General features: G+C 45.9%; 1 protein-coding gene across 1 annotated transcript; it reads right to left on the bottom strand.

The window, feature by feature from the left end:
• Nucleotides 1-259: 259 nt before the first annotated feature.
• On the bottom strand, nucleotides 260-9,709 carry eftud2 (elongation factor Tu GTP binding domain containing 2). Its single transcript, XM_003964812.3, has 28 exons — nucleotides 9,553-9,709; nucleotides 8,799-8,922; nucleotides 8,559-8,721; nucleotides 8,394-8,472; nucleotides 8,192-8,267; nucleotides 7,931-7,996; nucleotides 7,803-7,838; nucleotides 7,549-7,639; nucleotides 7,388-7,470; nucleotides 7,002-7,168; nucleotides 6,792-6,916; nucleotides 6,567-6,630; nucleotides 6,384-6,474; nucleotides 6,168-6,303; nucleotides 5,836-5,963; nucleotides 5,376-5,569; nucleotides 5,169-5,280; nucleotides 4,954-5,094; nucleotides 4,762-4,863; nucleotides 4,452-4,534; nucleotides 4,207-4,293; nucleotides 3,231-3,357; nucleotides 2,754-2,841; nucleotides 2,543-2,661; nucleotides 2,217-2,311; nucleotides 1,985-2,138; nucleotides 696-803; nucleotides 260-603 (listed from the first exon to the last, which is right to left on the bottom strand). Exons 2-28 carry the CDS (start codon nucleotides 8,901-8,903, stop codon nucleotides 508-510), a joined length of 2,916 nt encoding a protein of 971 aa, XP_003964861.1. The 5' UTR covers nucleotides 8,904-8,922; nucleotides 9,553-9,709; the 3' UTR covers nucleotides 260-507.

The raw sequence follows: 9,709 nt of genomic DNA, 5'->3' as shown, positions 1-9,709 counted from the left end.
GAGTGACGGTCCGACCCGTCTTCAGAACCCGACAGGCCGTCGTTGTCGTTGCTCGGTCAGCTTTTATCCTGCTGTCGGGACAAAAAGCCGTCCTCCCGCTGCAGAGTGATTAAATAGACGAGAGCATTTAAGTCCTATAACAATTCGATTGATTGTGTTTACAGTTGCGCTCTGGTCGTTTCCTCTTTTGGAGGCTAATCCTGTCACGAACCCTCACCTGTGCAACAACCGCACTCAGACCAGCCGGGACGAGAGTCAATTTCATCTCTTTCTTTTTTTATTTCAATTTGATCAAACCAATCAGGTCTTTTTCTACAAAAAAAACACACTTATTTTGTACACATAACAAAACAGCTGCGGTGAAAAATAGAGTCTCATGCGTTGAGGATGTATCCGTTTAACACCAGTTGGACCTCAATCTATTAAAGGCCTCAATGGAACCTGCATCATTTGTAGCCACTTTACACTTTTAAAAGCTTCAAGCTGGTTTTGGTCTCAGCTGTGGGTTCACATGGGGTAGTTGAGCACCACGTCCTGTTTGGCCAACTCCAACAACATAGGATCGTCGAAGAACTTGCTGATGCTGACGTCCTCGCTCAGACCCTGCAGAACAAAGAGCGAAGGTGTCACAGCAGCTCAAACACAGGATTTCTCCGACGCAACAGAGGGGAGGGAGGGGGGGGGGGGGGGCTGACCTTGCGCCTCCGGGTCTTGATCATGAACTCTCTGGCCAGGTGGGGGGCGGGTTGTGGCTCCAGCGGCCTGATCACGATGCTTTTATCCAGAGGGTCACCGGGAACGATCTGAAAGAAGATGCAAATTTAACGGGCAAAGAATGGTTTGTTGTTCAGGTCCGGACGATTTAATTTAGCCTGGATGTTGGTTCTCCCCGTCCAGATGTGAATGCACGACCCAAGAAGGGTCAGTAAGAGCTTCAAAGCCACCTCCTGATTGACGCAGCCCTCGGAAGGAGCCCGACAGCGTGAAATCTCGCCCCGCTGTCACCGAGTCAGGAGCTGCTCGCGCCGCTGCCACGCGCTTCACTCTGTCACCAACGCTGACGCGGCGCCAGCACGTCGGAGGTGTTTCCATTTCCTTAAGAAGCTTAGCGTTTGACCTTGGCCGTGTCATTGCAGCGCGCGTGACGCTCTCATCATAGAACGAATAAAACAACCCCGAAAACATGCCGAGTAAGCAGAAACGCTCGGAGCCTCGGGAGAAGATTAAAAGGGGAAGAAACAATCTAGAGATGGATGAAGGCTGCTGCTGACACAGACACAACACTGTGCTGTTAACATGACAACACAGGAGGGAGAAAACGGCCTCACGTGTAAAAGGTGTAAAGAGAATCCGGAGCAGAGGTTCAGCTCAGAAGGAACGCTACTCGTACCCCCCCTTGTACAATCTAACGTGATGATGTCGTCTGCCAGGAATGCCTGAAGAGAAAGGTGGACTTTTCTCTCTTTTCAGTTAAATAAATACAGACGCTGCAATTAAATAGAAATAGACGTGGTGATAAATCCTCACGCTAGAGCAAATATCATGATTCGGCGATCAAAACAGCATCAGCCTCAGGGGGAATCTGATTTAGTGACTGCTCACAATTTAGCTTACAAGCTTGACAAATTCGTAACATTTCCCACAGGATCTCACACACACACACACGCGTGCGCTGGTGTCTCAGTGTTTAGACAAGAATGTAAATAATTCATGTCCAAGTCTGTCGTGCTGGCCTCGCAGGGATCGTGCACACTGTAAGTCGGGAGAATATTTCCAGCCAGACGCACCTTCTAAACCTCCCGGATGATGGACGGCACCGTTGAGTTAAAGTGAATCTGCTGTGACGCAGCTCTCCAGAGGGACACGCGTCAAACACGACCGGCAGAGACGGACACGCAGAAGCCGAATGTAATGACTCGGCGCTCCACATTAGTGGCGGTTTAGACAAACAGGAAGACGGGGCCACGGGGAGGGGGCTGCCTACCTGCCAGTGGTGGAACACAGAGAGAGCGAAGGCCTGCCCCTGTGTGTGTGTGCGGAGGTCGGTCTCAAAGCCAAACGAGTCGATGGCGGGGATGAAGGCCTTGATGGTGTAGAGAGGAGAGCCTGGAATGGGCGCGTCCTGGGTGACGTGACCCCTGCGAGATGAAAAAACACATTAGCGATCAAATGACTGGATTTCAAATGGATTTTCAAACGTTATGGTTTACACCGACCTTCTCCGAGCCAGCACGGTGTACACGGCAGAAACACAATCAGCCGGAGCCTGAACTTCCACAAAGTAATACGGCTCCATCAACCTTGGAGTGGCCTGCGACATAAACAATGCTGCACATTAGCATGAGGGCAAAGAGCCTGGAAAATTAATGCAGAGCCGATCCATGAATTTATCGTTGGATGAGGAAAGAGGCCAGAACTGGGAAAGAGGCGGATGTATCCCACCACAATAATAATAAAGAAAAATACACGTCAGCACATTCCCAGAGAGTAATCAGGGTAATGGAAGAGTGAGGAGGTGGAGGAACGGATGGATAAAGCTCACCATGAGGAAGGCGGAGTACACCACTCTTCTGGCTGTAGGTATGACCTGGCCCCCGCCTCTGTGGAGAGGCTCCTGAGCAATGACGGCGTCCAGGATCTTAAACTTGACGTTCCTGATCGCTGCAGAGACGCGACAGCAGCGTGAATCCCACATGGAAAAATACAACATCTGAAAGCGAAATGGCCCAAAAAACCTTGATTCCAACACTTACGCTCGTCGCACAGAGGCCCCTCCCTGGTGCCCCACTGGAAGCCCTGAACGATGCTGTCTTTGACCGAGCCCAGCAGCGCCTTGTCCACCTGCAGGGTTGAAGCAACATAGAGGGGTTTAGGGAACCAGGACGAGCCCTCTACAGGAGCGCTAGGACCATAAGATGTCCCAGCTCGGGCCGTGTTGCAGAACATGATATCACAGCAACTGTCATCACAAATTCATCAACCCGCGCTGGGCTGTCAAGTGTTATTAGTACTGTAAGAATGACGGAGCTCTGGCTAAAACAGGAGTTCGTCACAACCTTTGAACCAAAGTTAATCACTCAATCATTTAGGCCACTACAATAAATGAGAATCGCTGATGTTACTTATGTAGAAATGTTTTTTTTACTGTACACAATGAACAATCTACAGGAAAAGTGTTTAAACCACATCAGGAATGCACCCACAGACAGGATGGTAACGACCCGACTCACCTCAGAGGGCAGCGTGTCGTCCACGAGGATGTTTGGACCCGTGGTGTCTGGTCCAAAGGCCCAGATGGACCTGGCAGCCAGCAGATCCCAGTCATACTTTGTCTGGAAAAACTCCCCCAGCTTCTTCCTGCCGTGAGGAAGCAGAACCAGGCAGGTTAAAAGCAGAGCCGCACATTATCCTTCCAGGAACATGAAGGAGATTGTCTGATTGCAGGGGCGGAGGGGTTAATGGAGGAGGAGGAGTAGAACGACACTTTAGTCTAATGGCCCGTGAAGCATGTCACTTTTCTGGCATTTGTGGAGCGTGCGGGCCCTGCCGGGTCCAGATGGACGAGCAGACGAGGGGAGGACTGACAGGAAGTCACGGTGGAGCACAGCTTAGAGAGCGGAGGGAAAATTCATGCGTGCTTTTAGCGTGTGATTCAATTAGCTGAAGTGAGCTGATCAATATGCTGAGAACACCCTTGTGTCGTACCAGAGGTCCTCCTTTACATTAAAGCTCTGCTCTGACCTACTTACACAGAAATATACCACATTTCTATAAGAAATATAGGTTTGTTATATTTATTCCCCCCCAAACTGACTGTATGAAGCAGATAAACTGCTGCTGCTTTACGTGACACGTGCTTTCACCAACCCAACTGCGTCCACACCTTTAAAGTGGACGCTTATCCACAAATCCTGCGAATGCGCAGCTTTTCCGGCCGTGCGCATTTGGATACCTTTTTCAAAGGGAGCATTTAATTAAAGAGTCAATCATCTTTCCTGCACGCCCGCCCATTCATCGCTGCAAACGGAGGAAATAATGAGGATAAACGATGGCTCAGATTGGCTCCGAAATCAGGAGGATTAATACGGTGGCGACGACATCGGACAGAAAGATGGAGGATCTGCAGCTAAAGCGTGAAAGGCCCGTGGTATCAGTTCCATTAATCCAGGGATCCGACATCGAGGGTCACCATCTGTTACATCATACCTGTTCCATGTGATCTGCACAACTTCGTTCTCAATGTCCTCAGCCAGTCCCTTCTCCAGGGGCTCTGCAATCATGGTGATCTTATTCCTGTCAATCACATCACACAGCTGTCAGTCACTCATTCTCAGAGGGGGGAGGAGAGACTCAGCTGGGGGGAGGAAACAACTTTGACAGTGACTCTGAAGAGTGCAGCAATAAAAAGAAAGCCTGGAAGAGTCTTAATTATGTATGTTTGTGGCACCAACTTTTTGTTGGGCGTTTCAGCAAAGCACTTGAGTGACGACGTCTCCACAACCGTCTCACAAAAGGTCACAACGGGGTCGGCGACCTGCAGATAAAGAAGAGCGTAATTATCAGGGATGACAGCAACGGTTTCACCTTCGAAATGACCCCATTGTTGGTTCTGGAAGCGAACAATTTCCCTATTTTAATGAACTAAAACACCGTCCCTATTCCAGCGATAACGGAATGCCAATCATGTAGCAAATGAACCATTCAGCAGGTGCGTTGAGTTTCAAAGACTGAATGACAGTCAACATGTCAGAAATGACTCACTTTAATGTCAATTTCAGAGTACATCTTGCGTAGGTCGTGCATGACACAGTCCAAGTAAAGCTCCCCTGTTCCCAAGATAACGTGCTCTCCTGACTCTTCCACCTGGAGCAGATGCAGAAATTATATTATTACATTAAGGGATCCAGTACCCCAATCAGGATCCTGGGAGTTAGAGACTCCGCGGGGGCGTACCTTTGTGGTGAGCGATGGATAACTCTTGTTGACCTTCCTCAGACCATCCAACATCTTTGGGAGCTCTGATGGGTTGACAGGCTCCACGGCAATTTTTATAACTGATGCCGTGTTGAACTTCAATGGCCTGAAAATCTGAGCCTGTCAGAGAAAATGACAGATGTTAGCTGTTCCACATTTATAACGTCTGTGTGCGTTACTCCTTCAGGCCTCACCTCCTCGTTCCCTCTGGGCTCAGTGATCGTGGCGGTCTTGACAATGGGCTGGTCGCAACCTTCGATGAGGACCCAGTTTCCAGCAGGAACTCTGTTTACCTCAATTTGGTACCTAGATAGAAGATGCCGCTCCATGAGATCTAATGTCATTTTTGATGGCTTTAATAGTTCCTAAAATATGGGAGACACCAAACCAACGCAGCGTACCTGGCAACTGAAATCCAAAGACGGCCAACAGTGCAGATCTGTGAGTCCTCCTCATCTTCCAGAGTGTAGTTCTCTCCTAAAACCTTGACAGGTTGCCCTGCCTGGATGGTCCCACTGAGCACCCTGCCAAATGCATGGAACTGAACCCCGTCCTCTGTGCTGTACATCTTAGTGGTGTGGCACATCAAAGGACCCTGGCGAGAGCGGGAGAGGAGGATAAGAGCCCGGAAATGGGGCAAAGAAAATTCTAACTCTGGAATACATTCCTTCCTCAAGGCACAGGCCCCTCAAAAAAGCCAGTAAATGGAATCAGTGTTCCACATTATCTTAAACTGGCTTTAAAATGGTGTTACACCCGGGTTGGTTATTTTTTTTTTTTTTAAGAATTATTTCTTTGATTCAGCTTGAGCCCGGTTGACATAACTTGTAGAAGGTTCTGCCTAATTTCCATTAACCTTACTTCAGGATCACACTCTGTCATCGCCTCTGCCAGGTCCGAGTCCAGCCCTCCTGTATAGGTATGCTCTATCTTGGTTCTAGCACCCCTCTGTGGTGAGGGGATGTGTTGCACGCACATGTCCACAAAGCCTGCAAGGAAAGTTCATTTTACCAATTTATTAAAACCAATCATTGGAATTCATGACTCTCATCCATGCCTGCATACACCAAATTAAGAAGTGAACTATACATCAGGACTATGAGTGTCTCATTGCCTTATATCACATTTAATGTGTCAGCCGTAACAACTAAAAAGATATAAACTTATAATTCAACGATGGGAAAAAATCTTACCGGTGAATTCTCCAAAGAAGCGGTTACACACCAACCTAAGCAAAGGTTTGATGTTCAGCTTGAGCTCCTCTTTAGAGAGATGGATCCCCAGCTCATCTAGAACTCGTGGGAGAGACGTGTCCACGTCCCCCACCACCTGGACACAAACAGAGAATTCAAAAGTGAGGTTCGGATCAAAAGCCTTCACATCCGTCCACGCCCAGAGAAATGACTGACCTGAGAGAGAATCTTATACAAAGGTTCCAGGACAAATTCCACAAAACTGCGCTGGGAATTACTGGTGGGAGCTTTCTTGGTAAACTTGTGGCTTTTAAGGAGACAAAAAAGGCATTAAAATTGGCTTTGGGATTATATGAATGATGAGCATTCTGGACAAAATCAACAATATGAAATACTCACGTTTTAGGGTTAAAGTAAATGTCACCCCAGAGCCTCTTGGAAAACTCGGTATAGTTGATGTCTCCTGCAGACGCAGGTCAGTTGATGAGGACATTAACAGATAGGAGATATAAGGACTGAGATATTGGTAAAAGCTTGTTTTATAGCTATTGTACAAGAGCACATTTGTTTTTTTCTTTCTTCTGACCAACTCTGCCCATGCAGAATTTATAGATGTCATCTTACCGTATGTGTCTGCGTAGATTTTAGCAAAAGAGCCCAGGGTGAAGCAGATGCTGTACTGAGGGCTGGCGAAACACACATTTCCAAGCAGAGGAGAGACCACCATGGTCTCATCTGTGGAGTACGTGCTGAAAAAAGGAAATTTAGAATCATATAATAATCCTTTTCGGGTGAAACAACGATCAAAAATTGGCAGCAGAGTTGTTTTCCTACTTCAGCAAACCGTTGACCTCGTCTACAATGTGGCGAAGTTTATAATAAGCATCTGTGGGAGGTAATTTGAGCTCCAGAATCAGCCTGTCCACCTTGTTGATGCAGATGGTGATGGCCATTCGCTCCTGGACAGCATGTTTAATCAGGCGCTCTGTGTTCAACATCACCTGGGTGGAGACGCGAAAAAATCTCTTTAATCAGTTAAAAGACAGAAAATGTACAGACTGAGATATTTCAGGCTGAGAAGAAAACAGTGGCATCGAAAAAGCTCACGGGAAGAGGAGACAGAAGCAGCAAGAGCTAAAGGACTTGAGTCAAGACTGCGGAAATCTGTGCAAACAAAATATAAGTACAAATATGAAATGATGAGAAAATAAGTGACTGACCCCTTCTGCTGCATCTATGAAGAGGACAATTCCGTCCGAGATCCGGATACTTGATGTGACTTCATCAGAGAAGTTTATGTGGCCTTAAAGAGACAGGATTTCACGTTACTATATGCCAGGACACATCCCAGGATCATGTGATGGGCAGAAACTCGCAGTACCTGGAGTATCCATAACGTTGAAAAGATAAGATTTGCCTCTGGAGTCAGGCAACACCATTGTGACGGGGGTACTCTTGATGCCAACGCCCCTCTGCAGATGGTCAGAGTCACAGACACCAGGATTAATAAGCGGGAATACTAATATTAATACATCTTTCTTAGTTTTATATCTGGTGGTAAAGTTCTGTCACGTCCCGTTTCAGAGCTTAAATTAAGATGCAATGATATAATGAAATGAGTGTTCGACCTCCTACCTCTTGTTCCGTGAACAGCGTGTCTGTGTATCGGAGCTAAAAAAGGTTGGAAAAAAAGATACATGTTTTCCTGTGACTCCATGCAGAAGAAGAATGAATGAAAATGTAATTTAATCACCACAACTTACATCAACATCATATCTCTTCCTGATTTCTGGATGTGTTTGTTCAATCAGGCAGTCCACAAAGCAGGTCTGAACAGAATAAACACACTCATGAGATCTAGTAGTCAGGCGTGTTCAAAGTGTCCTAAATGTCCAACATATTCCTCTCCTCAAGCTTTCTCTTTCTGGACAGGTCTTCTGTAGCCAAATGTCACATTTCTCATTGACTAGAACATGCAGATAGACAGATTTTGCCAAAAGCAGCAGAGAAACATCGACTCTAACCTTGCCATGATGGAGGTGTCCGCACAGAGTGACATTTCGGATCAGCTCAGAACTGTCCATCAGGTCTGCGAGGAATCTGTAGAAAAAGCCCAGCAGAATGTCAAAGCACAACATAAATAATGGACTACAGAATAGGATGGCTTAAGAGGAGCATCTAAAGAAGTAACAAAAATATTAAACTCTATCTACGTAGATGACTTACTCCATATCATACACGGTGGCAGGTAACTCCTGCTCCATCAGGGTAAACTGCCGGTGCCTTACTGGCTTAATAATGGGCTCTAAAGTTGAGAAAATTAGTTCATAAGTAAAAGAAGAATGCGTAAGCTTGCAAATCAAATATTATTACATTGTGTTTGTATCTAACCTGTAAGAGGTTGTGTGTCTTCCTCTTGGACAATGGTTTCCACCTCTGGTCCATACACCTCTTCTGCAGTAGGATAGTATTTCTTGTCCTCGTGTAGTACGACCTCCATACCTGGGACATCGTCATCAGCATCGGCGGGTTCATCTTCATCATCCTCATCACCCTGCACAATTTTAAGTGTTACATGTGTTCTAGGTGGATGGCCGACACAGTCAGTGTTGATAACAACAGTAATTATACCTCATCAACATCTCTGTCCTCTGCATCCAGTTCATCTTCATCATCGTCAGAATCCAGCTCTGGACCGATGTAGTTACCAAACTCATCATACAGATCGGCTTCCATCTTGTAGAGAACTAGAAGACTGTAAAGTGCACAAAACGTTCCAAAACATGTTCATATATTAAGCCAAAAAGTCACAATGTTAGAGAGAAGCTACTGCAGACATTTAGAAAAGGCTTTATTATACCGTGTAAGGCGTATACGGCCTTTATACACCATTTGATATTCTGATGCCACAGTTTTATTTTTGTAATGTATTAAAATAATTTCGCTATTAACAATTTCAGAAGCAAATCTATTACCATCTATATAAACGTTGCATCATGCTAGTACTTCACTTTACATACTTTATTACATCCACATTTCAATTCTGAAAATGTGGGCGATCGTAAACGGCATTATAGTGTCCGCGAAACGTCATGCTAAATTAATGTAATAGCATCAGATTAAACATTATTTCCAATCCCTGGTTGCTTGTACGAAGCACAGGTAGGTAGTAGGTACAAACATGACCAAAATACAGCTTAACGGAATGTTGATGCCATTACTGACGTTTTTCTTGAAATTAGAAAGCAATCTCTTAGCATGCTAACCGGCTAACAAGTGGAGCGATGAATGAGTTCAGGGGACGTTTGAGTTACGTTGTTTGTGATTTATCCGGTTATATTTTACAAGACAGACATGCGACAAACAGTCCTCAATATAAACTTACCTGCAGTCCGACCGAATGTAGCTGAGAAAATATGTTTTAGAAACTGAATAAAGACAAGTATATTTAGAAGATAAATAATTCCTCAAATAGCGCCATGCGCAGAAAAGACTTCTTCCGGTTTTCTTCTTCTGTGGTGTGATGGAACATGAATTGGACG

Source organism: Takifugu rubripes, chromosome 5, assembly GCF_901000725.2.
Source record: "Takifugu rubripes chromosome 5, fTakRub1.2, whole genome shotgun sequence".
NCBI lineage: Eukaryota > Metazoa > Chordata > Actinopteri > Tetraodontiformes > Tetraodontidae > Takifugu > Takifugu rubripes.
Note: the sequence above shows the minus strand (reverse complement) of the source record. Positions and strands in the feature narration are given on the sequence as shown.

Bases quoted from the DNA above. Each gene is read 5' to 3' on its own strand.
- eftud2 (XM_003964812.3), bottom strand. From the start codon at position 8,903: ATGGAAGCCGATCTGTATGATGAGTTTGGTAACTACATCGGTCCAGAG. The intron at 7,997-8,191 runs GTTAGAGTCGAT...TATTCTGTTCAG, and splicing joins GACACCTCCATCATGGCAAG to ACCTGCTTTGTGGACTGCCT. The intron at 7,839-7,930 runs GTAAGTTGTGGT...AACCTTTTTTAG, and splicing joins GGAAGAGATATGATGTTGAT to CTCCGATACACAGACACGCT.